The 27,278-nt window shown below is 41.8% G+C and overlaps 2 protein-coding genes across 8 annotated transcripts in view; one reads left to right on the top strand and one right to left on the bottom strand.

The window, feature by feature from the left end:
• Positions 1-16,593, bottom strand: part of ECPAS (Ecm29 proteasome adaptor and scaffold) — a 58,039-nt gene extending 41,446 nt beyond the window's left edge. For 2 of the 5 annotated variants that reach the window (XR_005255170.1, XM_038123558.1), the window contains exons 1-7: positions 16,095-16,461; positions 8,801-8,931; positions 5,912-6,028; positions 4,216-4,334; positions 2,979-3,131; positions 748-916; positions 136-275 (exon numbers count right to left, since the gene is read on the bottom strand). Coding sequence is in view for 4 of the 5 variants with exons in the window: in XM_038123558.1 (XP_037979486.1) it covers positions 136-275; positions 748-916; positions 2,979-3,131; positions 4,216-4,334; positions 5,912-6,028; positions 8,801-8,931; positions 16,095-16,122 (857 nt within the window). In the remaining variant the exon portion in view is untranslated. The other 3 variants (XM_038123559.1, XM_038123562.1, XM_038123560.1) reach the window with 3 other exon arrangements.
• A 2,307-nt stretch (positions 16,594-18,900) lies between these two features.
• DNAJC25 (DnaJ heat shock protein family (Hsp40) member C25) lies at positions 18,901-27,278 on the top strand. 3 transcript variants are annotated; one of them, XM_038124492.1, is made up of 4 exons: positions 18,901-19,776; positions 20,751-20,903; positions 22,825-23,295; positions 26,234-27,278. In XM_038124492.1, exons 1-4 carry the CDS (start codon positions 19,189-19,191, stop codon positions 26,354-26,356), a joined length of 1,335 nt encoding a protein of 444 aa, XP_037980420.1. In that variant the 5' UTR covers positions 18,901-19,188; the 3' UTR covers positions 26,357-27,278. The 3 variants fall into 3 exon arrangements, with proteins under 3 accessions (XP_037980420.1, XP_037980423.1, XP_037980422.1); XM_038124495.1 differs by lacking the exon at positions 26,234-27,278 and adding an exon at positions 23,833-26,227; XM_038124494.1 differs by lacking the exon at positions 26,234-27,278 and adding an exon at positions 23,519-23,812.

The following is a 27,278-nucleotide window of genomic DNA, read 5'->3' as shown; positions in this document are numbered from 1 at the left end:
CACAGCAGCTTCACAGACATACAGGGAACCTCAGTCTTCCTCACCTGTAGCACAGTCTCTCTGGAGCACTACATTCATTGCAGATAGCTGTTTCAGGTATACTAACACAATATTTTCCAACCATCCAGACCTTACCTTTGCTTGCTCTTTAGTTCAAGGTCTGCTGCAGTGGCAACACTGTGTCTTGTATCACTGGACGCTACAACCAGGTGTATAACAGCTTCAAGTTCGGGCACTTGCTCAGCCTCAATGAACTTCACTATCCCCAGCTTACACTGTTCAACACCAGGGAAAAGCAGGGTTACTGACAAGAAAGAGGATGTTACAGTAACTGTAGCACCTCAGTTGTCTCAAATTACGGCTTCTGATTGCTTAAGGAGAAGTTCATATGCCCTCCATCTCTTAGCTCGCCTCCTGTCAAAGTCATCTGCAGCAAAGTACCAGCACTACCATTATGGGATACTCTGTTACAGCACTGCTTCAGAAGACACTGTTGCAACCTTTCAGAGTAAAACACAAGAGTAGGCTGCAGTCATGACTGCTTCCCAACCACCTTCCCCCCCACCTCACCACTGCTAAATTCCTTAAGGCATCATGCAAAATCCTTCAGTAAATTCCCACAGGACAACTAAAGACCTGGTCAGAATCAGTTACGTATTTTCCCTCCAGCTTTCCATTCCTCCATCTGCAACCGTCCCATTACCATACCCACAATTCACCACAGACCAGCCCCACAGCTCTAAATACCTGTTCTAGCAGCTCTGGTGTCCATGGACTATCTCCAATTACCCTTTTGGCTGCATAAAAGCTCATTCCTGGAGGTGGCTGAGGGATTCCAGGACCTCCCACACTACTTGATGAAGACCCCTGGGCTGAGGGCACGTTTTGTCGACTTTGAGATTCATTCAATACAAACCTAAGCAGGCAGGGAAAGACTGTTATTAGAGCCTTTTCCAATCCACATTATCAGCTGTATTAGATTCTAGAATTGAGAAAGACACATAACTTGTCCAACTTGATTATTTTTCTTTAATTAATCCCATGACTCTAACATAAGACAGAACTTGAGGCTCTGCTACCAATTATCCCAACATATTCTGCAACAGCCATAACAATGTCATTGTAAATGAAAACAAACTTCAGTTAGAAAAGGGAAGGGTCCACTGGCATTTCCAGAAAGAGTTCTTAGCTTACAAACCAGAAAAATTATTTCTTTTGCATTAGAAATAAATACTCATGCTATACTACATGAAACTCATGCTAAAAGCTCCAATAATATTTGTATAGTTTCTATAAAAAAATAGAAATCTAACAAGGGAAACAATGAAGCATATGCAACACAAGTGGCAGGAAATATCCTGATGTAAAAAAATAAATAAATGAGATACTGTGTTGGAAAACAGCAGTTTTAATACTGGGCAGAGAAGGAAAGCAAAAATAAAAAGAAGTTTACAGAGCTTGTTCTTTTTTTAAGACTGGCTACTCCAGCTGCCCTGTGCTCACCTTCATGCTTTTATAAAAGCCACCCCACCGCTCCACGTGTCCCTGAAAGACGGCCAAATGGCCTCCAAATTGCATTGCAGAGACCAACAAGAATTCTTTTGCCCCAGCCAGCCTACCATTTTGCATTCAGCACACAGGCAACAAAAAGAGGTAAACAATCTCAACAAAAGGAATTAATTTCAAGTCTCATTAGTTAAAACTCTACACATTTTATTATGACCTTTAAACCCTACAGTTAAGCTTTCTGGTTGCTTTACTGCAGCAAACAGGTAAGGCTAAATCACAACTGGACAATGACAGACCAAGTTCTAACAAGTAAAAATTAGCTGTAAACCACGGCAAACAGCTTCACCCCAGGGAGCAAGACTTTAAGAGACTGACAACTAGAGCCACAAGCTAACTCAAGACTCTCTCTAGCACCTTCTGGAAAGAAAATTAAAACCTTCACCTCCTACTTTCAGTGTCTCTGAGTGTTTTCTCAGAGGTCTCTTCCAAACTAAGTAATTCTGTGATTTAAAAGCTCATGCTTGGCCAGAGTATTAAAGCGTGGAAGGGAGTGAAGTCTCACTGGAAAGCCCAAGGATTCATCTGTTGAAGCTACAGCCATGGACGAAGCTAAGGGCAATTAACCTGATCTAACTGAAGAGTGGGAATCATGAACAGAAGAACAGGTGTTTGAAAACTGTGTGCTGCAGGATTCTGTATATTCAAATGAAAGGGAAGTGGCCCCCTAATTATCTGATGGAAAGCACAGCCTCCAATAAATTGACATGGAGAAAGACCATGTGCTTGCTATTTTAAATTCATTCTTTCAGGTTAATCCACTCAGGCAAGCAAGAATTATGAGCTCAAATAGATCATACTGGCACCAATCCTATGAGACTTTTATTGCCAGAAAAAAATAGAAACATTTTCAACCATCAAAACTATTTGTGGTTTTTTTTTTCAAAGCAAAAGCTCCCCTAGCAATACAAAGACACACACATACAAAAAAAAAAAAAAAAACCACAGTTAGTGGGAAAAACATTTTGAGAAAGTATTGATTTTAGACACTAGAAGGTTCCTAACAAGCAGTGATCAGTAAATTCAAGTTGTTCTGTACATTCTTCTTACTCTCAAAAACAGCGTTTGCACTAAGACAACACCACGGCAGTTTGAACCTTTTTCACCAGAAGACAGACAGAATACCAATTGTGTTCAAAGATTCAACTCCAGAAAGCACAAGTTTTTAGATTATTCTTGCTTATGATCTCAGAGCAATAAGCCTTACTCAACTGCAGAAAGATGGGCACACATTTTTGTCAGGCTTCTCTTTGAAAGGGTTGGCTATCTGGTTCTTAAAATTATCAACTTGTTTTGTACTTATTCAAGCCAGGAAGTAACAGCGCACTTTAAATGTGTTTTCAAAGGTGTAGTTTGTACTGTTTCACACGTAAAGAGCACATCAATGCTAGAGAAGACTGGTATCAACTCACCCATAAGGCATAAGAAGAACATCCAACATGAAGTCCAAAAGCAGCTGTACAGTCTTTGGTTTTTCAGCAAGATTAAATGGAGAACCTGCTGCTTTCAGTGGTTCAGCAGGGTATTTCATGTGAAAAAGGGTTGGTATTAGAAGATGCATTAGGCTGAAAAACAATTACATTTACTGCAACCATTTAAAAAACCACACCTGTTTACTTATAACATACAAGAGAGAAACCTTTTACAACAAACCTGTTCCTTAATAGCAAAAAAAGAAAATCTTAAAATAATTGAACATATTCACAACCCAGTGGCTTCTATTTACCACCCGATGTACTTAAAATGGAAAGCAGAAGATAAATTAAGATTTGTCCTTAAAATAGAATATATGTGTCTGCATACATGCAGACATCTGGAGAGATAAAGTCACTGTCTTTGTCCAGATTTTTGATAGTTTCATAATTATACCACAAAATACAGTACAGGGCTGTCTCATCCTTAAGACACCCTAGCAAATGTATAGCAGTACAGCCAGATTTTCCAAAGCTCTCTTCACTCATGTACTTGCCTTTTCAACAGAGAAAAAACACATTTCAAGTATTTTCACACTAATCTCATGAATGGAATCAAAATTTTACTCAAGACCTTTCAGTAATGTAATTTAAAAACTATTTTTACACCATTACAGTATGTAGAGTGAATGAAGACATGATTTTAACAACATTTTCCAATACCAACACAGTGGAAACTCATCTCAGTGTAGGTAAGAACCAGGCCCACCCATAGAGGTTCTTAGTATACAGCAGTTCCCAACACTCTTTTTTTCACATATTACAACTTAGCTAAAACACCTACTTACTTGAAACACTACCTCTTAATTTAGAGTGGCCAATCTGAGACATCTAGCATTGCCCCTGCAGCTGGTCAGAGGGTATGTACTGAAGGTCTGGCCTCAAGCTGGAAACCAGAACTTGATGAAGATGCATGGGGAATATGGACAGGCATTTCACTTCCATCATAGCACAGACCTCTTATTATACAGAGAGTCTGCTGCTGCAGATTCTGAATATTATTACAGCATTAGACTATAACAATTCCTTGTACCACTCAAAGGACTGATTTACTGATCCAAATTGTACATGGCAAGAATATCCTAAGTCATCCTAAGGAAAAATCTTTCAACAACTAATATAAATTATTTATTAAAACAACACCAACAAAATCCACTCCAAGAGTAAGAAGTCATACCTGTCTTGTTGTGGCTGAGGTTTCCCTTCCATTGCAGTGAGAAGGGTTGGAGCCAATTCACATTGTTTTTCCACAGGCAGACGGGGGTATCCCATCTTAACATAAATTATGGTAAAATTCTAAAGGGGTAGAAAAAGCACACAGTATTGCAGCAATGGAAAAGAAGTATGTGTTCCTTAACCTCTTCTTGTATGTTCTGTTACACAATTGGGTATTGGAAACAACATATGTTTTGCAAGACCAATTTCTTAAGTCTAAGACTTATCAGATTGACAACCATTATAGTGGAGACTCAGCAAGGACTAGTCAGAGCAGGTCTTGCTGGGCCTCTGCTTTAAAAGGTGGAAAAAAACAATGAAAAAAGCTCTCTCTGGTTTGTCTTTTTCACTGCCAATTTCACCAAAAGCAACTGCAACTAAGCAAGAGCTTAAAATAAAGTAAATGTAATGATCTCTCTTATCTATTTCTGAAATAATATAGAATACAATATTGAATAAATATGAAGTCAGCAGCATAGATAAAATTTCTCTTGAAAACATGTTTCTAAATCAGCTCATTTAAAAGCTGCAAATACAGTTAAGAGTCTAGTGACAGGACAGCACAGCAGAGCAATACTGGACTATTTAACCGTTATGCTGCTCATCTAAATCCAGCCAAGAACTGCAGAGGTAAGAGTTCTGTTCCATCACCTGGCTGAAAGCAGTGCCAAAGAGGAATGTTGCAGTGCACTACATTACTTTGTAGATGATACTTGAGTTAAAATGCCATGAAGCCTTATGATGCAAAATACGCACTGCTGAGATACATGAACAAAAAGATGTTTTTGACAAGTACAGCCAAATACAAAGTTTGTCACATATGTCTTTAAACAAGATGGTTCGTTTTGCTCTACAAGACATACACACTCCAGAAGTCGTGGTCATTTCCAAAAAGTGAATTTCAGATAATGCCACTTGCTGAGGACAACCTAAGACTACTTTTATGTATGTCACTGCTGTTTAAAGTCTAAATATTTCTCCATACATTTCTAAGATGTCATATTTTTAATTTATGCTGCACACACGACTTAACAGTAAAACAAAAAGTACAAAGTTTCCCTATGATTTAATCACTTCTGTTTCATGATGATGATTTCCAACAGACCTATCAAAACTGAAATGTAAACTGTTTCATAGTTTTGGAAAAAACATTTTAAAATTATTTTCACTTTTTAAATTAGATTGAATGAAATGATCTATGAAAGTTTCACAATCTGTAAAATAATTTTTTTTCATCTTGCTCAGCTAAGGTCCTGACCCAAAAACCACATAAAAATACACGTCCTCATGTGTTCAAAGAGATAAAGGTGTTTTACGTAAAACTCTGATCCTGCAGATACCAGGATAAGGATTGGTAGCTGCTTGCAAAATGCAGCTTTTACCAATGAACAGACCTTTACAATACAAGCAATGACAATTCATGCAATCATGAAATATCAAGAGTAACTGTCAGTAATTTGAACAGCAAATGCTTTATGAAACCAAGCTTCACCCACACCAGACTATAAAATTGAGTATAAAAAAGCTCTTAAAACATCAACCTCATAACAATTACATACTTGCTAGGAAAACTGACAGAGTTAAATACAGGAGCTTTAAAGAATATTCTGCTTGCTAAAAGTAAAGCAGCAAACAGTCCTGGAAGAACAGACACTTACAGTGACAAATGACACTGCAGAAGGATCTTGATACTGAACTAGCAGGGTCTCTACTGGAAGCTGAATTTTAGGCCGACTTTTGATGCGCTTATTCAGATGAACCAGCAGCTCCATGACCTGACAGGAAGAAAAAAAAAACCAAAACCACACAAAAACTTGAAACAACCACCATTAATGTTGCTACTTTGAGATCCAATCATCAACCTCAATCCATTAGGCAGGCTTAGTATAAGCAAATCTGATTATTTAATTTGTAAGAAATCAGCAGCCATCATTTATATTATTATCTTGAAACCATGTCACTGTTAAGACAAATACAAAAGCCCCAAACCACACCACAATCAATAGCATCCATCAACAGAAATAAAAGAAAGGATTACTGAAGATGACCAGTTCTCTCCACAGTTTGGTTACTATCTGTCAAAACTGCCTCTGGCTTGGAAATCTGCACTCCTGCTCTATATTAAGCTGCAGAGTAACTCCAATTATCCCCACCCATAGTAAAGTTACCAAATAACTGTATGAGAAGTGTTTGGAGCGGAACATTACAGAACTGAAATCCTTCAAACAAGAGAGCCAACAGGAGTTCTGTGAATGTCAGGCAGAAGCAATGTGCAGTCCTGCCTGGGCAGGGAGAACTCCAGCAACAATGCCAATGGGAACAGGCAGATGCTCAAGGGGAATGACCCTGGGCTCTGACAGACAGTAAAGAAAAACTGGGGCCAGAGTGTGTAGAAACAAGAGAGGTGCACCGTGGTATTCCCTCATGATGAAGACTATCAAGCAGTGAAGTTTGGACCCAGATCGTTTGTACATCTATATTGTCAGAGGTTTTCCAAGACTCATCTTGATAAAACCTTCACCTTCATCCTGAACTGAATTTGTAATGGACTGTTTTAAATAGGAGATTGGTCTGGAGACCTTCTAAAGGCCTTAATTATGCCATGATTCTACAATCCCATGAGGTAGTTTCTTAGCATCACCAAAGTGCCAATTGTAAATCTCCTGAAGGAGGTATCATAACTGAATGAAGAAAATTGAAAAACTACAATTTCTACTCGGGAACAATTATCCATTCTGAGAAATTACACTGAACATCTGCATCTTGCTTGCAAATTTTATTAGATTCTCAAAAGAGGTGGTGCAAAAAAATCAAGTGACATTAGATGAAGTCAATTCAGTTCAGGCAAAACCAGTCAGAGCCAGTCCTAGATTCATGTTGACTTCAAGCAATTCAAGCCAAAAATCCAGGGTGTCCTGTGTTTTCAAGGGATCACTGCCTTGGTCATAATATGCTGTCACTGAAGCCCATAATGGAAACTGCAGAACCATATGGATGCTGAGCTGCATATGAGCAGCCAGCATCCACTCCATGACTAGGTCTCAAACAAAATAATGTCCACCTGTAATCCAGAGAAACTGCAGAGCTGACTGCAAGCATGTTATCAAAACCAGAGATAAACTAACAAACTAAGTAACACTGACAGCTACTAAGTTTTGCTGCTGTAAATTTATTGCATCACTTACAAATTCATACTATTTTAGAAAGAAAAAAAAACCTGTCTACACAGATGTCTCTGAGAAAGGGTAGGAGATACTAACACAGAACTCAATAAATATGTTCAAATGATCAAGTGCTATAATTGCTTGTATTATTATCATCTGGTGAGAATGAAAATCAAGAGTTTAAACACCCAAAAGGAAGAAGAAATTCATTTTATTTCATTATTCACTCTAATGTAAAAACTGTAAACTGCTACCATTACAATACACCCTTAAGTAGGCTGTGTGATTTCAAGAGGCCTCTTAAAATTTAATTTTCAAAAGACTAGTCCTCTCCCTTTCCTGAATCTTCCAACATTTCTAAATAACTGACTACAGATTCCAGCTTAGAGAAAAAGATCATACTAATTTCACCCCAAGAAATTTCACCAGCTGGTTCAATACTTTTCTTCACAGCTTCAAGCACACATAGTAAGCAGGTATACAGAAGAACACCCCATCTGTATGGGAGTATCTGTCCTTCAGCGCAGTGGAATGGCATGACATCCATGGATCCACTTTCATGTAATCACTCTTAGAGACATGTTTTGTGCAGAACTTTGAGAAAAATCTATGCTACAATAACTTGTATGTTCTGAAATCAGAGGGACTTATGAAAAGCTTCTTTTCCACCACTAATACTCAACACTTCACCTGCCCTCTGCTCTAAAACATTCCAGTCCACTCCTATTACCAGACCTAAAACCTAACGCAGGAAACTAAATTCCCCAGTTACATATTAAATTCCACCTCTAAAACTGCTTGGTCCTTCCTTGCTCCTTATGCCTGGTTACAGGCAAAACCCAAACAGTCTCAGTACATATTAAAGTACCTGAATAAATTTTGTGATAAAGCTGTCTTATGTACCATGGAACTGATTTTTTTCAGGTAGGTATGACAGTCCATCTTCAAAATTACTTGGTTCTTCTCTTATTCCAGTTAGCCAAGTGAATGACGTCAATGAGTACAGCTTCATGGAATTTTGTGCACAGAAAAAGGCTTGTTTCACATGTGCCCTAAGTCAGGTGGAAGCACAACAGCCCTGAAGCCAAGGCAACCATCCCTATGGCAGCAAGCCTTGGTCCCAAGCTAACTCAGAGCTAGCTGGCCTCAAGCGGAAACAGCCTCCACACGTCTGCAAAATCTGTGCTGACACAAACACTGACTGTTCTGTTTAAGCTCTAACAGGTGTAATGAACCAATTCTCAACTACGATAATGATAAATTTTCCTCAAAGAGTAATTTCCTCAACAGAGAACATCCAAGCACAGCAAATCATGCTACATCATGGGCATTTCCTTCTCCCTGATAAGGAAAATGGATCTTTATGGTAAATTGAACCCTTACCTTTTTGCGAACTCCTTCCTGTGTGCTGGACAGCTTGAGGAGAACAGGGGGTAAGAATTTGGAAATAATGTTCTGTAACTGCTCATCTGTTTCTGCGTGGCCAAGACGTAAGAACACGCGCTCCAGCTGATCTGCAATTAAATAAAGAAACAAAAAAGAAAAAGAGAAACTGGTTGAAACTCAGAATTTCTGTAGCAAGAAAACTTTTTCTGAACATCCCCTAATGGACTTAAAAGAAACACTGCACAATGTCATCAGAGTACTTGTATCTCAAGAGCACTCATCACAGATTTTTAACACTGAGAAAACAATTCATGGTAGAAACCAGCCTGATGGCTTTTAGTACTAGCCTTCAAAAGTACAGGGAAACCTCTCCTAGCAAAGACAAAAACAATTAAGGCCACCTTTGCATGTACAGTCCACACACCTGAAAACACAAGAAACAATCTAGAGTGAACAATCAGTTTTTTTGAAGCTCGAGACAACTATTCCAGGGTAAATTTGATACGTACAGGTTAGGGTTACAGGGGTATTCATACAACATCTTGACACAGGCTAACCTGCCCAGCACCTGTCCACTGGGGCACTTAGGTCTCCCAGAAAATCTGAACAAATGTTGGCTGAGCCAGTTACTTCTTTTTTATAAGTAGCTGATCTGTTTTCAAAAACACAGCACTATCATCAACAGGAGTAAGAGCACAAGCATGAAATGTAGGACATACTGTTGTGATCCTACTATCACTCCACAAAGTGGCTGGGGTGTTTCAACTTTCCTTCCTCTGGCCAGCTCATCTATTCCTCAAATCCAGAAAGGAACGAACAAAAAATCATTTCACAAAAACAGATGACAGCAAAATCTTCTGTCAATAGCTCAAACACAAAGGCTGAGGATCATTTGTTTTTATAAAAACAAGGTTAAAAGTCCTTACTTTAAGTGCCAGCATGCAGCTGCCCCAATAGCTACACCAGAAGCAAAGCAAAGCCTCCCCAACAACAGCAGCATTCCCAACAGCTGGACTGAGAAGAGTTCTTGCGCAGAGGACCAGAAGCATGTTTTTCATCCTGCAGCAATGAAGCCCAGACCCACAGGCAGCAAGGGGACCCAATGCTTTTGAAGGGCTAAAGGTCTTAATACATCTTACCAAGAGGAAATAATTTCCCCAAAGACTAATGTAATGTGACGTATATCAAGCTGAGATTAGAGGGAGACCAAGGAGAGGCCTCTTTCAGCAGAGAAGGATCATCAAGCTGACTGTAAAGGACTACAGTGGGGAAAAAAAAGCAAAACAAGCACTGGTACAGGGCAGCAGTAAAGACTGAGGCGAATGGGTATGGTTAGAATCAAAGTGAACAAAGGGGATGTTGAATTGCAGACACAGCTCTAACAAGCAAACCTATGATGATTTGGCTTCAGAAGCCTTTACTGTCCTATTTATAAAACCTGTGCTATCCCTGCATTCCTCCTCTGCCAGACGCAGATTAAACATAAACATACCACTTCCAAAATTTCATTTTCTGCTGAGCAAATATGACAGGCAACTGAACAGACAGAGGACGATGAAATTTTACTGTCAAGGAAACTACTGCCAAAACTCTGCAGCATTTATACAATAAACTGAAGATATGAGTCAATCTAATTTCAGACAGATTTCACAGACCACTCAGGTTGTCAGCTAGTCAATGGCTCTATAACACTTATCTCATGTTTCAATTTTTTAAAAAATCGTGACATTTATTTCTTTTCACCTTCCTTCTTTTGTCATCCTTCCCCCACCCATCCTGTCCCTCCCATCCCAATGAGCCCCCATTCAAGAACCTCTTTGGTGTCTCACACAGGCAGTAAGGGACTACAGAAGTCACATCAAGCAGCTAAAATCACTCCAACAATCAATAAAAACTATAAAATCTTTCCCTTTGGACCTAGAATTCCAGGAGAACACTGCAGATCCATTATTCTCAAGCAAGCCAACTGAGGAACTTTCTCAACTTGTTCTTTAACATTGCAACAGATCAAAAACAAGTGTAAGGAAACACAACCAAAGTTATTTCTAAAGCCTTTTGTAGGTAGTCACTGGACTACACACAGACCTTCTCAAAGGCAGAGAAACTGACAGAGTGAACTTTGCATGTGCTGTCAGGAAATACAGCAATACACTGAATTGCAAGCACCTGTCCCATTTCCAGCTTCCTCAATTATTCTCGTTTCAAGCAACAATCAGAATGGTGGAAATAATAATAATAATAATAATAATAATAATAATAATAATAATAATAATAATATCAAGAGCAATAATAACAGAAATCAGGAGGAAAAAAAGCTACCTCCTTCTTAATGTTGTCAGTGAGGTAAGTTTATTACTTTTCTCATACCTCTGCTGCAAAGTCAGTTAAGCCCTAACACTGTCATCAGATATTCTTCTTTAACCATAATCATAACAAGACTCTTCAGCCAATTCAAGGATACTGGTCACCTGGATGTAGTTAAGAAACTGGTCAGGAGTTTGTCAGAGTACTCTCTCATGCTGCTGATGCAGACTGAATCCATAGCAGTGGGACAGGAAAACAAAGAGCTATAAAACCTCCCAAGTATTGTACATCAAACATTTCCTCCATGGTTTTTATTCTACTAACAATCAAGACCATTTCTCAAGCTGACAACGTTCATTACAGGAAAACATAAACACTGGTGATTTAAAGCACCACATGCAATGGCCCAGGAAAGTAACTGTAGATGAAGTATCTGCATCTCAGATGCTGTGTCCTGTCTTCATGTGTGCTGCAGACCTCCTGGCTGGCATGAGGAAAGTGCCTTACCCTGAATGTCTCTTCACAGCCAGCAAACAGACCACTATGCATTAGACATCAAACAAGACAATTTGCAACTGGTCTCAATTCCCCATGACATGCATTTCTGAAGTTTTTAAATTTAAAGCTAAAATCGTCTCCATCTGATTTTACAGCCCCCACTAACAACTGAAAAACTGCACAATTGCCATTTTAAGAGCCTATCTGATAGTAAAAATAAGTAAAGCAAGATGTCTAACTTGCTTTACTACATACCAAGGAGGATTTTTTTTTTTGGGGGGGGGGGGGGGGGTGGAGGCAGAAAGGACAAAAACTATTTGCAAAAAGCCTTAGCAGCTGGAAACCAATCTTAGAAACATCATGTGTGTGCCACAGCTATGACAGCTAGCATTTTACTATGGATTAAAAAGCACAACACAACAAAGAATAAGGTGCACGAGTAAAACAACTGGTAAGTAGATTTACTTTTAAAATATGTACAACTAAGTCCATGCAGAATTTGAAACAGTTATTCATGTACTTTGGCATAATCACTTCTTTTCATGCTGCTGTGTAGTACTTTCACAAAAAACACCAATTTTTGTGGGACTTTCTTGAGGAAAAAAAGATGTTTACAAGAAGACAAAGGTAAATTTGGAGAACCAAACAAAAGGCATTGCATATGAAGAAGACATTTCCTTTCATTGTATGTAAAAAAATCAAAGGGGAAGAAAAACAAGATATATCTTTGTATTTCTATTTCCAACACCAGTGTCCAATTTGTGTAAACTGACATGGTGTATTTGGAATCTGCAATTCCCAAGTTACCATGGCAATGTAGCTATCTATCTGTGAGAAAATGCATGTTTCACTTCTGGTTCTTTCCAATCTCTACTTAAGACTACAAGGAAGAATATTGGTTTCAGCACTTAACAACCTTGCAAAGACAAAAGAGAAAGGAATCACTTTCAAAACACAGATAATGGATACAAATTCTACAAAAAAAATACACTGACAATGAGACACTAGCTTAAAAATGCTGCAATACCATCCATACAAGGGTGAGCGTTATTTTAAGTTTTGTTACTTCAGAACTGACCTTGTGGTCACCCAAGGTAACAGAAAAATCCCACAGCCTGCTCACAGGAAAAACATGCCTTTTCCTTCCATTTGGTAAATACTGACATGTAGCTCATCAAAGATAAGTGAGAGATAGACAAGGAGGGGAAAAAGGATAAAAATATGGATAAACAGTGAAATAGCTACCTCAATACAGCCAAGAATTCTAAAAGCTTACCCTCATTATTTTAATTACCAAAAAATAACCCAAACAAAAAAACAAAACAAAACAAAAAACAAAACCAAAAAAACACAAAAAAAAAAAAAAAAAGCCTGGCTATGCCACTGTATATCTGTATTTTTATCACAGAAATCTCTCAATTCAGCCAAGCACAGTTCCATTTCAAATCAGTTCCTGCTGGCATTTATAGATATTATGTACAGCACACCAGTTATTCCACACAGACCCCTGAGCAATGCACATTTGTGTAGTGAAGTATCAAGTAAAACACACACCCTTCCTTTTATGAAAACTGACTCAAGAAACTGGTAGCTGTACTTCATAGTTTGACTGTTAACCACAAAACAACTGAGGAACTAAAGAGTGTCTGAGTCGTCTGCAAAGCAGAGCAGATCTGTGCAGGAAGTCAGAATTTATCTTCACTTTCCTGAGAACTATCAGTTTGACAGATTGGTGGAACTGCTACAAAATAAATAATTTCTACAATGGTACAATGGTTTCAGTAAATCAGACAAAAAACTCTGAGACCCTCCTCTATTACCTGAACACTGTAGAAGCATTACATGCACAAGCATCCCCCCACATTTTCTCCAAAGGGCCCTACATCAAATAAATATGTCTGGGTACAAAAGCATTTCAATTTCAGCTCCTGGATGGCAAGGGTAGTTTTAAGGGCAGGTTCCTACTAAAGTAAAAGCTCTAACACACCCTTTTGTCTCTCTAGAACTAAGCAATTCTTCATTATTCCACACACAGAAGAATAAAGTTCTCATCTGCTGCGCAACTACTAAAATAGGAGTCAAATTCTTGTTCAAATGTTATTAGACTCTGGGAGAAAATATAACTAGTATGATTATAGCAGCAAACAGTGAGTCAGGATTTGCTGGTGCTATTCTTGTCACTACCAGTAACCCCTTGTGTGCCTACAACCAAAAAACTTAAGGGAGCACTTGTATGAACAGGCCACTCATCAGGTTGTTTTACAAGATTTGACTGGAAAAGGCTAGGAAGACCTGTTGGAGGAGGGATATATTATGTTTTTTTTTCCCATTCTATTCTTTCATTTTATAGAAAAGCTTACGTAAAAGCTTGAACAGTATACCAGAACCCATGTTGCAATTTGCAATATTCCAGGCACAGGTTCTCCATTTGAATGGATGACTAGTATTACTCAAGATTACTCAACTTGCCTCTCTTGCATCTGAACTCTTGTGGCTTTAGGGCCAATTTTGCATTATTTTTAAACTGCCATATCTTATGCTGCCTTCAAACAACCTGTCCTCTAAAATGAGAAGCAACCTTTACCCAGCATTTACACAGAGTTTCCATGTTTGACAGGGGCTACAGATGAAAGCTTCCTACAGCCATGTGAATATAAAGCAAGGAAACTTGGTTTTCCAATCTAAAACTAATGGTAATTATTTTTGTTATTTCAGGACTAGTCATCATCCTATAAAAGAAATTATTTCTTTCCAAATATGCTGAAATTTAACTATTTGAATATATCAAAAGATGGCAAGCCCACATGGAGGCTTAGTTTCCCCCTCTTTCTCTACATGAAGTTACTCTTTTTTCCATTAGCTTTAATTAATTTTTTTATTTAAGATTACAGTACTTTCTATTCAGCAACAGAGAGGTACCACAAAAAACCGAAACTAAACGAAAAGAAATTTTCAAGAAGAGATTCGTCCTCCCACCCAAAGAAAAGGTTTCTAAGGAAACCAATAAAATTCTCTCATTTTTGAAGGATGTCATATTCAAATAACCTGAATGACATAATGTAATTATTAACGTGAATCTCAGTCTAGGGATATTTGTCTTTTTAGCCCAACTTAAGAGAAAGGGCTGTGTAACAACAGGCACATGGCTGAGGACTAATCTTTTGCAGAATCAGATCTGGAGCCTGGAAAGTTAGATTACACACAGATAAAAACCAAGGAGTCACGAGGAAGAGGTCTCACACTGACTGGTTTCACCAAGGAGAATCACGATAGCATTGTAAATCTAACAACAGAATTTCTTGGATGACGGCAGCAGTTAAGAGCTTTCACTGTCCTTACATCAATTTATCACAGGTGTCAATGGAAAAAATATCTTGGCATTTGGGCCCCCCAGTCTAGGATCAGTACAGGAACAAGATTCTTCTCTACTCCACCACGTTACCTTGGCTACATAAGGGATATCCCCACCATTATCATATCACTCAGCCCAGTTCCAGTAACATCTAACAAAGAGCAGAATTAGGATGTTGTCTACACAGAAGCTCACAATAAAAATAAATAAAACCCCCAAAAAAACCAACAGCAATGACGAAAAAAATAAACAACAAATGAAGAAACAGCACACAGAAATTCTTTAGTACTGCAAGCCAATAGTGCTCAAATATGCTCAAAGAATTTCTTCTGCCCTTTCTCTCTGAAGACTGCCAAGTACTATTTCAGGGCAACCAAAGGCCTTCTCATTTGGCTGAGTCATATGCTATCTAGCTATTAACTCTTCACAGATAAGAACCATCTTTATGCCAGGCCAGGAAAAGCAAGGGAAGAGAAACCGCTTTTTTTGAAGTTCCATAAGCTTCTTCAAAGAGCAGCTGTTTGGGTGCCTTCCCAGAGTCTCCGAGAAAGGGTTTTGGAGGTGACAAGAAGGCAGGGCCCAGCTCCGCTGTCTGGAATGCTCGGCGGCAGCGGCACCTCCGGTCATGTGCCGAGCGCCGCAGGGGCGGCCGCGATGAGCTCTCGGTCCCACCGCCCTGCGCAGCACCTCAGGGGGCTGGGTGAACCCGCCTCTGGACGTGCCAGCCGGCGTTGCGTTCACACCACTGCCCTGGTTCAAAGACGGCGGTCGCACAACGCAGGGCGAGAGCATCGACGGGCAGAGGCGCTGCCGCTAGTGCCCGTACAGGAGCGGTGGGCGGAGGCCGCTCCCCCGGAGCCAGTGGTCTCGGCGACCCCAGGCTCCGTCCCGGCCAGGAGCCGCCGCCAACTCCCCGCAAGGTCACGCAGCCGGCGTGTCCGCGGAGGGGCCGGGGATGCCGCTGCTCCCGGTTTCCGTTTCCCGAGATGGCCTCCCACGGCCGGTCCGGCCCCGCTGCCGTCACCGCCCGGCCGTGCCGGGGGCCGAGCCCCACCGCAGAGGAGACCCGCAGCGGGGAACCCGCGGGTCGCCCGCCCGCCAGCCCCCGCTGCGAGCCCGTGCGCCGCGAGCACTTACTGAGCTCGTCCGGGGCGGCCGCGGCCATGTTGCCGGCTGGGGAGGGAGGGGAGGCGGCGAGAGACGCCCCGCGCCTCCCACCCCTCTCCGGCAACGGGCCGGCGGCCGCGTCTCTTCTTCTTCTTCTTCTTTTTCTTCTTTTTCTTCTCCTCCTCCTCCCCCTCCTCCCTCTCCACCTCTTCCACCCTCTCCTCCTCCTGTTCCCGGCGGCTCCCCTCGACAGTGGCAAGCTCCCGCTCTTCCGTCACCGCCAGTTTATATTTAGAGAGAGCTGCCGTCCCCACCGCCCGCCCCCGTCGCGTACACGGCCCGGCCCCGCGGCCGCCGCCCCGCCCGGCGGGCCCCGAGGAGGAGGTTTACGGGGGCAGCACTGACCGGAGTCCGCGCTGACCTCCATGGCGGCCGCGCCGGCTCCGCGCTCGGCACGGCGGCGCAGGGATGGGACGGGACGGGAGCGGCGTAGGGCGCCCCCGCGCGGCCGTGGGTGCGCTAGCAGGAGGAGGGCGGAGAGCCCCGCCCACAGCCGGGGAAAGGGCCCCGCCCCCGGCCACCGCCGGCGCTGCCGAGCCTCTATTCCAAAGCCGTTTCCCGAAGGGATAGAGCTGCTCCATAGACCTCCTCCCCTGCCAGTCTGGGGTTACTCAGAGAGACCACCACACCGCGTCTTTCTCCCAAACTCTGCCATGCTGTGTGTGATCTCTGTAAGGAGCATCTTGGCAACATGCCTCAGCCGAAGCGTCGCTGGGGCATCTCGAAGCAGACAGCGTGGCGCCCGCTCCCCACCTCCCTTACTGCTTCCTGCAGGCGGCACGGGGGCAGCTGGTGACGTCTCCTAAAAGCTCCAGGGCCAGTCCCAAGGCAGACGTGAATTCAAGCGACAGGTGCCAGAGGACTAGCTTGTTTCTCGAGACAGGAGAAAAACGGTGACAAAAGCTTCTGTGCACCATTTTTTGCTACATCTTTGCAATGTTTCTGGCTGAGCTGGAGTTCATTTCCCCCACAGCAGCCCTCACCTTGCTGCACTTTGCACTGGTAATTGGAAAGGTGCTGATAACACACCGGTGTTTTGGCTATTGCTGAGCAGCACTGGCTCAGCATCAGCGCTGTCTCTCCAACATTCCTCACTCCATCAAGGGGGCTGAGGGTGGGCAAGATCCTGGGGGAGACACAACCAGGCCAGCTGACCCAAACTGACTGAAGCCATATCCCATGGCATATGATGTCAGCTCAAATATAAAAGGCGAGGGAGAAAGGAGGAAGAGGGGGCATTCATTTTTTACAGTGTTTGCATTCCAAAGCAATCTCTACAATCCTGAAGTCCCACTCCCCAGGAAATGGCCACACGTGGCTTGTGGATGGGAACTAAAGAATAAAATTATTTTCTTCCTCTTTGCTTGTGTGTGCATAAATTTTCACTTTTGCTTTAGTAAACTGCCTGATCTCAACCAACAAGTCGTTTTCTATCTTATTCTCTCTCTCCCATCCAGCTGAGAAGAGGAAGTGATAGAGCAGCTTGGTGGGCACTAGCCACCCAGCCCAGGTCAACCCAACAAAATTTTTAAAGGTCATGGTGTGAGGAGTTGACTCACAGCCTCTAGTGCTGAGAGGCAGAGCTGGGAGGCTGGGCTCTAATGAGTAATGAGCTGCAAAGAGGTGGCCCTTTGTTTTTGTTGGGGTTTTGTTGGGTTTTGTTTTGTTTTGTTTGGTTTCTTTGGGGTTTTTTTTTTTTTTGAGGAAGGAGATTTGGGACCCATCCACAACTGATGGAAATTATAAGCATTTATTACTGAAAGGAGACAGGCAGAGGAGGAGGCCAGCACATGGGAGGCACACATGCTTTAAGAACAGCACATGCTCTCTGATGAGCTGAGCATTTTTCTGGTGAATATTTGCAGCATCAAACCCATATCTGCTTTCCTAAGAAAGGTTACTGAGGTGATGTTCCTGCTGGTTACACCAAAGCAGAGATTTAATCCTCCTTTCCAGGAGAAGTCTTTGGGTACGGGACATCACAGGTGGCAGACCTGCTGTCAAAGCCACCATTTCAAGGAGCTGTGCATACAGAATCACTCAGAACCACAAAATGGGTCAGGCTGGAATGATATCTGGTTTAACCTCCCTGCTCAAGCACGGCCACCCTAGAGGACAAGGCACAGGATTGCATCCAGACAGTTCTTGAATCTCTCAGGTGAGGGAGACTCCACAACCTCTTTGGGCAATCTGTTCCAGTGTGCAGCCACCTCCACAATAAAGAAATTCTTCCTCATGTTCAGGTGGAACCTTGTCACCCTCCCTTAGGATAATTCTAAACATAGATGAGGTCACCTATCTATTGTGTCTTTGGGCAGCAGCAGCAGAAGTGTTCTCCACGATTCCGTGCTGTGGAGGCGGTGCACCGGGCAGTTCCCAACATGGAGCCAGTTAAATTGTGTTGGACCCTACATGACAGATGGTCAGACCCCGAGCTCTGCCAGGAGCAAGTCGAATCCAGGCACAGGCTCAGGAAGTACTTCAGAAGTTTCTTCCCTGGAAGAAACAGAATCATTAGGATTGGAAGGGACCTTTTGAGATCATCTACTCCAATCCCCCTGCCAAGGAAAGTGTCACCTAAAGCATGTGGCACAGGAAGGTGTTCAGGTGGATTTTGAATACCTCCAGACAGTGAGACTCTGTGACTTCCCTGAGCAGCCTGTCCCAGTGCTCTGCCACTCTCAGTGTAATGTTCTTCTTCTTGGTTGAGGTGAAACTTACTGTGTTTATGGCCTTTGCTCCTCATACTATCGCTGAGAACCACTGAAAAGTCTGGCACCATCCTCTTAGCACCTGCTTTGAGATATTTATATGCATTAAAGAAATCCCCTCTCAGTCGTCTCTTCTCCAGACTGAACAGGCCCAGCTCCTGCAGTCTCTCTTCATAAGGAAGATGCTTCAGACCTCAAATCACCTTTGTGGCCTCCTCTGGACCACTTCCAGTATCTCCGTGTTTTTCTTGAGCTGTGGAGCTCAGAGCTGAACACAGCAGATCAGATTCGGCCTCACCACGGCTGAGCACAGGGGGCAGGATCACCTCGACCTGCTGGCAGTGCTCTTCCAAATGCATCCCAGGATTCCGCTGGCGTGGGTGCCACGCAAGGGCACACCGCCGGCTGGAAGAGCGGGCCGGCAGCAGCCTGTGAGAAATCGGGGACAAAGGACCCGTCCCAGCGCTCGGCGACTCGAGCAGGCCGCGCTCCCTGCCCGCCGCCGCCCCCGCGCGCGGGCTCTCTCGCGACCCGCCCCTTGTCGCGCCCCCGCCCTTCCGCGCCGGCCCCGCCGCCGGCCGCGCGCACGGCGCGGAGTGCGGCCCGGCCCCGGCGGCGGCGGCGGCGGAGAAATGGCGGCGGCGGCGCGGCGGTGTCCGGGCGGGCGGTGGGCGCTGTGCCTGTGCCTGTGCGCGGCGCTGCTGCCGCGGCCGGCACGGGGCCTCACCGACCGTCTCTACTGTGGCCGCCGAGTCTGCTACGAGGTGCTGGGCGTCAGCCGGCAGGCCAGCAAGGCGGAGATCGCCCGCGCCTACCGGCAGCTCGCCCGGCAGTACCACCCCGACCGCTACCGCGGGGAGCCCGCGGGCGGCGAGGGCAGCGGGGCGCAGGCGGCGCACGAGAAGTTCCTGCTCATCGCCGCCGCCTACGAGACCCTCAAGGTGAGAGAGCGGGACCGCCGCCGCGGCCGGAGCCGCTCCGGTAAGCAGTAAGGGAGGGGAGGAGAAACACCCCGAAAAGTCCTCCTTCAGTAGCCAGCCCGAGAGTGCGGGAAGGAGGATGGAGTGCTCTTGAAGACCCTTCTGTGTCTAGAATGCGTTCTTTTCAAATTTATTTATTTATCTGTTTTATTTATTTATTTATAACGAACCGACGAGGCTTTATCTTGGAGGTATACCTTTAAAAGTAGCAGTGACTCGAGTAGCATATGGGATCTGTAAGGGAAAGCTTCTCAGGGCAAAGCATGTGTGACTTGGCAAAGATGGAACCCAGGAATGGAAGAAGACGTGTAAGTGTTTTAAGGCTACAAGGGATTAGAAAAGGGAACTTTTTTTTTTCATGGGGGAATGGGGGATGGAGTTTAAAAGTAATTCAGTTAAGCCTGGAGAAATTATATTTCCCATCCTGCAATTACATGGAGGAAAATGATGAAAAACTCAGAAAACATGAGAACAATGAGGTTTTGAATTGGCCTTCCATTGGACAGATTCCATAGCCCTGTAAACTAATTCCTTTAAGTTTTGTAAAACAATTTCCTAATAGGTTCTTCATCTGAAAATCTTTTCCTGAGCAGTACTTATTAACTCCAGTCCAGCTGGACTTCCCATTCTGAAGTTAAACAACTTACTCTGTGGATTTTAGTTGCTTGTCTGTTTTCTAGTTTTAAATGCCTTTGCACAGTGCCTGCTTATTCATTTTATGACTGAACATATCATATGTGCATGGGCAGATAAGTGTGAGAACAAATTAATAGAGAATATGAGAAAACGATGAATTTCCTCTATGTTTCATACTCCCTTGGGCTGCTGCCAGTTTTACAGAAGCATGGTCCTTAATGAGATGTAAAACACATGTACGATAGAGCAAGTGAAAGTGGGAATTTAAACCTGAATGAGTTTTTCATGTCATCCTGCAGGATGAGGAAACACGTAAAGATTATGACTACATGCTGGATCATCCTGAAGAGTATTACAGGCATTACTACCACTACTACCGCAGGAGACTGGCACCTAAAGTAGATGTCACAATAGTGATCCTAGTTACAGTGTGTGCCATCTCCGTGTTTCAGGTAAAATTTCATGTTTACATCATACTACTCTGTGAGTTTCTGAACAAGAAGAAAAGTAGTGGCAGCTCTCATAATGTGTCATTTAATAAAAAGTGTCAGTGAGGAGCCCTGTTCCTCTGTGCTGTGGTTCAGGTCTGTATGGTGTCCATAAAAATCCTGAAGTTAGGAGGTACCTAGCAGATTTTTGACTGCCCTTGGTACCTTGAACAAAGGTAAAGATTGGTTTCTTTTCATTTTGTTGAGACAAGGTGGTGCATCTTTTCTGAAGAATTTACTTGGTTCTTCCTGGTAGGCTCAGAGTAGCTCAGGCAGGACTAGTGCCCCAGATAACGTGTGTCAGTTTGTCAAGATGCATAAGTAAGTAAAAAAAAAAACAAAACAGACTAGCACACTGAATTCAATTCTCAATTCAGATGATAGGACTGAATATCTACTAAACTTGTGTGAATCTTGCATTGAGGTGTATTTTAAACATCACATTGATGAAGTCAGGAGAGAAGCAAATTCGGTTCAGCCGAGTTTACTCTGAAAGTAGTAGATCCAAGGCCAAGAAAATCCCCTGTGTTGTAGATGAAAAAGCTTGTGCTGTTGCTGACAAGAGGACAAAAGTGCATAACTTCTCTTTAGAATCTTTTAAATCACTGGTTCAAAACATCATTAAAAATATCCAAGAAGTTTAAGAGATGAAGCTTATGCTGTGGTGCAGGTAGCTCAATGTTTAGTGGGATACTGGAAGTTAGAATAAAAAGTATGTTGATCAGAATTTGAGAACTTGGAATAATAAATTCTAATGGCATATTCAGCCAAATACGTAATTTATCTTCAGATTTAGTAGTGGCAATGTTTCACATCTTATTTCTTATTTTGTCTATAAGTGCAGACACTCACTTTCCTGGAACCCCAACTGCAAAATGCTTCTAAATTCGGTGTAAGCATCTGTGTAAACTGGTTTGCCCATCTTGCTTTCTGTTGTTTCTGGTCCTTGGCCTTTGCTAAGGTTGTATAGTGAGTTTATGCCTGCGCTTGGTCTTGGTAAAGGGTGTGAGATCTGTCATGGTTAAAAATGTTGCATCAGTGAGACATGCTTGGATGTCCCAAGAATGAAAGTGAGCTGCTAATGTTTTCCCTCTTTGCCTATCTAGTTTCTTCCATGTTTTCTATGCCTCATCTCAGGATATTTACAAGACACTAGATGGGAATAACATCAGCTCTCAGCTAGTCTTTGTGCTTCTTCTGTGTTCAGAAGGAAGCATTCTCAGGGTTGTGCTGTACAGGGCTAGGAGTTGGACTTGATGACCCTTGTGGGTCTCTTCCAGTTCAGGATGTTTTATGATTCTGTGTTCATCCAGGCAGTGAATTTCTGGTTTGTTGTCTGGGGTTTTTTTCCCCCACTCCCTTAAAATCCAGAGGGCAGCTGGAGATCAGAGAGGTATGTTGAGTCTTGTAAAGTGGACACTGCCAGGCTAATGAGATTGTCACATACTTAGTCGATGTTCAGTGTACTGTTTTAAATGGGTAACATTTTTATACTTGAATATTCGTATACTAGCTCCTACGTTTATAAATATAGTAAGAGGAGCTTCTGAGAATGGCTGGCACAGCCTGGTATTAACTTGCAGGAGGTTACCATCTACTCAGGAACAAAACTGTTCAGAACAGTATCTGCTTGGCCTTCCTTGTCATAATAAATTGCTGTGAGGTACACTTGTGTACATCCATTTTCCAAGTGCTTCACTGAAGTCTGGAGGGATAGTTTCTGTGATACCACAGAAGTACTATTAGCTTCACTTTTTACCCTTACTGTAATGTAACTGTGGTTGAAAGTGTGTGACAGCATTACTTTATTTTCCTGGCAAACCCCCAGATAGGAATGTGTCTGTATTAAAACATGGTTTTTACTTTTGCTGTTCTTAAATTACAGTTCTTCAGCTGGTGGAGTAGTTACAATGAAGCTATCAACTACTTAGCATCTGTGCCAAAATACCGTATACAAGCTACTGAGATTGCCAGGCAACAAGGTTTACTCAACAAGACTAAAGAAAAAGGCAAGAACAGGCGATCTAAAGAAGAAATTCGTGAAGAGGAGGAAGAAATTATCAAAGACATTATTAAAAATAAAATAGATATAAAGGGTGGTTATCAGAAGCCCAAAATATATGATATCCTCCTATTTCAGATCCTTCTTGCTCCTTTTTACTGGTGCAAATACATAGTTTGGTACTGTTGGTGGATTTATTGTTTCACTATTAAAGGGCAAGAGTATGGTGTGGAAGAGAAGTTGTATATCATACGAAGGTACATGAAAATGTCTCAGTCTCAGTTTGACAGCCTGGAAGATCATCAAAAAGAGACCTTTCTTGAACGGCAGCTTTGGATACGAGAAAACTATGAGGTGGGTAGCAATACTGAAATCGTCCAGGAAGTAAACTTTCTAACACAACTTGAAGTATTAGAAAGCAAGCATTCTTTATTACAGCACTGGACACACTCCAAGCATATATCTTCTAATCAAATGTGTGTCATGAAACTTTACAGTGAGGTATTTATTCAGTCATCATCATATGTATGTATTACAATATACTTCTTAGCTAATACATAAACATCTCTTTTCCTAGAGCTAATTTGCATGCATCCAAGTCCTGCTGGAAGTCCTTTTATGATTGTAGAGGCTTGTCTGAAGGGGTCTGTGATGGTTGTATTGACGGCGTGCTTCAATATTACAGGTGTCCTTTCCTTGAACGTTTTCTTCCGGCACGTGCTGTTGCTTCTTGTTACATGCGAAAACACCACTGTTTTCCTTATTATCTGTTCATCCACTGGTTCCAGCTACTTTTACATACCTTTACCTTTTTTTGCTAATTAAGTCTTTAAGGTCTATCCAGCAGCTTCAAGGAAACTGAAAATCTCTCTTCTCTATGTTATTTATCAGTAGCCCTGGTGGAGAAACTAATGTTGGTTATCCAGCAATCCCAGAGCAATAATAACAGTGTGCTATTATGGTAGGTTGAAGACTATTGTCTGTTCTCTGAACAGTAATAATTTTTAATAAGAATTACCCAGATTGTCTGAAATTCCTATTTCATCAGTCTTATAAGCTGTTAATTCCTGGCTCAGACTGTTTAGATTGGTTGTTTGTTATTGTTTTGGTTTGGTTTTCCCATCTGTCCTTTGATAGTTCTTTAGCCTTTGGTGAGTCATAGACTATTCTTGCAGCGCTGTATACCTATTCAAGTAGGGATGCCATAAAAACCACCATTAGGCACAACTTCTACTCTTGCCATGGATAGTCAATAAATTAATAGTCAATACTCGACAGTCACTATGTAATTTTTAAAAATTCTGTGAGAGCAGAGAAAGAACATTAGCCACAGCATGGAGTTTGCAGTACAGAATTATTTGGGATGGTGGGGCATGGCAGGTTGACAAAACCCTTCTGTTATTCCAAATAGGTGCATCTGTGGGCCATTTGAATGGGAGCTTTCTAAAGAAAAACATGAGAATGTGAACTTAGTCTGCTTAGGAGGAAAATGAGTTGGTGCTGCTGTTCTGCATATGCTGGGAAAAGAGATGGGATGATGGCAGGACACCAAAGATAAGAGTGTTTTCTATCAAAGCCATCCTAACTGAGCACATATACATACCTGGCAGCTAATCCTTTCCTTACATTAACACCTCTTTTACCATTTTCCTCTTCAAGTTTGTAGAGCAATCTACCCCTGCCTGCTTTGGAAGAAAAAGTCTGAAGTCTAAAGACTGAGTAATGCTGTTAGTTAAAGCAGATGTTAATATGGAAAAAGATTGGATGGACATTCTGTAGTAGAGAAAAACTGCCCTGGCTTCTCATCCATGCAGTTTTTAACTAAGGATGTTTTGGTCACTGAATGTGAAAGAACTGTATTTGCCACAAGTGAAGTCTTTTTAGCTCACACTTGTCTCCTGTGGTGGCCAGCAGTTCATTTTCCCTGGCAAATACATGACAACTGCACCTATATAGTAATATTTATCCAACATATTTTGTGGCTTTGTGACTTTCTGAATAGGAAATGGTGTCTTTGTAGCTTTAATGAGTTTTACCTGGTCACTTGTATGCATTGAAGTTTTCAGTCTCTGCTGTGCCCTCTGGTCATGAGTTCATCAATACTTGTAGAAGGTGGTAGAAGAGGACTTCTTTGAAGCCGCCTGAACTCCTGCTCATTCCAGTATTACTGGAAATGGAGAATAATCATGCTTTATTCTGTTCTTGTGCTAGCTGTGCTTGTGTACCATTGCCATATCCTTACTTGAAACACAGTAATGTATTTTCTAGGTTGAAAAATAATGCTGTAGTGTTTCTCCCCAAAAACTTGTCTGTTCCTTCATCACTGGAGATGTCTGTGTACATATTGTTCAGCTTTCTGGTGTTTTAGGATGGGAAAGACCAGGAATTCCATATACAGGGGCATCATAGAGCTCTACAATATTTTTACTATTTCCTAATGATTCTTAAAACCTTTATGATCACTGAGCATTGAGTTTGCGATTTCATGTAGCTATCCATAATATATTTTAAAAATCTTGTTCATGCATAGTGGAACTCTAAATTTTATTTGCCTTTGAGTCAGACTAAGTCACATGACACTGAGATGATAAAATCATGGATGGTTTTGAGATTTATGCTGGCTGCATCTACATAAACTGCCTTCCAGAATAAAAATGCAGATATTGTTGCATTTTTGTAGCTTTTTTTTTTTTTTAAGATTATTGGCTTTGCTGATGACTGTAGGTTCCATTGAAGTGACAGAATATTTCTTCACAGAATATAATTGTTTATCTTCTAGTACTGTAAATACTGGATACAGAGATATTTGAGATATTCTCAACTTTACTTGGGAACAAAAAGTTCCATAATGGTATTCTGTTAGATGATGACTTTAAAAAGGGAGAACAGCTAAAATGAGGAGCTGAACAGCTGCATTGAACAGTATGTCTGCTGAAAGGGACTCGCGAGGTTAGCTTTTCAGAACATGAGCAGTTGCTTACTGTGTATTTTGTTGAATTTGTTGAGCATTTACTTCTCTAGCAAAAAAAGTGGTTTGGAGCTTACACAAGGTTGTTCTGCTCTCAGCAAAAACACAAAGCATCTTGGGCAGTAAGTAGCAGGTTCTTGGGCTGCAGGTGCTCCAACATTTCATGTTGGTCAGGGTCTGCTTCCGCAGAATTGCTTCTGCAATCCAGTCTTTTGTAAGGAAAATAAGCTGGAAAACGATTGAAGAATAAGCACTTAGACCCCACTTGACGCTCAGTTAAGCTGTTTCTTCATCCTTATTAAAAACTTTTCTCTGTCTTACCAGCTGTATAAACGAGAACAAGAGGAGGAGTTAAAGAAGAAGATGGCCATGGATCCCCGATGGAAGAGATACCGGCGGTGGATGAAAAATGAAGGACCTGGAAGACTGACTTTTATTGATGATTGAATGTTGCTGAACAAAATGTGTGCTATTGCTGAAAGTGATTTGCAAAACTTTTCATTACATCATTCAGAGTTTTGTCTGCTGTGGCTTAGCAGTGATCTAAAACTCAGGAACTATTACATCAGGCGGAAGCATACTACAGGTTTACCATTTTTATAATTCAGACCTATTAAAACAGGCTCAGCCTAATGTATATATGCCATTTACTTGGGGATATCAGTGTGGAATTCATTATTCCAAACAATGTATTTTTGCTAGATACTTCATCATCAATGAAACCATAACTTTGGTCTTTCTGAAAATGTTTTTAGTTCAAACCTTGGCAGGTCCCAGTCTTCCTATTTAAGCTGAAGGGTTTCTTCAAGTGGAAACTGAAAATGCCGATAAAGGATTCTGAAGCAAGGGCCATTTTCTGTTTTCCTCTCTTTCCCCCTCCTTTTCAATCTAATTTCTAAGATGCCAAATTGGTTGTTTTTTATGTAAACAATATGGGGATTATACAAGACTACTGCTATTCCTGCTTCACTTGGAAATGGATTTTATTCTTTGTGGGAATAAATGATGCATGATTGACCATCATTGTGATGCAAACAAGCCTTAATTCTTTGTTCTACAGAGTAATTAGTGAAACAGTATGCTTGGATATTTTGTGGTTTTTCATCTTGTACATTGGATTATACCTGCTTGTTCAGAACAAGTAAACCGGTGAATATTAGTTTATTAAATGTGACGTTTCTTTCACCAAAGTGTTGGTTAAAGGGAAAAATGACCCTTTTGTTAGAAAGGGCAATTTTGATGCCTTATGTAAATAAAAGTTTATATATGCAGACTTAATTAGTTTTAAATTCTAAATCTTAAGTATTCATTACATTTATCTCTTCTGATCAGACCTCTGAGTACTTAGAATAAATAATGCATAACAGCA

This window comes from Motacilla alba, chromosome Z (assembly GCF_015832195.1).
Source record: "Motacilla alba alba isolate MOTALB_02 chromosome Z, Motacilla_alba_V1.0_pri, whole genome shotgun sequence".
In the NCBI taxonomy this organism is placed as follows: domain Eukaryota; kingdom Metazoa; phylum Chordata; class Aves; order Passeriformes; family Motacillidae; genus Motacilla; species Motacilla alba.
The sequence above is the reverse complement of the archived record's forward strand: the minus strand, read 5'-3'. Positions and strand labels throughout refer to the sequence as shown.

What these genes read in the sequence shown, in the direction of transcription:
- DNAJC25 (XM_038124492.1), top strand. Translation starts at nt 19,189, where the DNA reads ATGCATCCCAGGATTCCGCTGGCGTGGGTGCCACGCAAGGGCACACCG. An exon ending in CCGCCTACGAGACCCTCAAG is followed by an intron (nt 19,777 to 20,750) that starts GTGAGAGAGCGG and finishes GTCATCCTGCAG; the next exon opens with GATGAGGAAACACGTAAAGA. An exon ending in GTGCCATCTCCGTGTTTCAG is followed by an intron (nt 20,904 to 22,824) that starts GTAAAATTTCAT and finishes CTTAAATTACAG; the next exon opens with TTCTTCAGCTGGTGGAGTAG.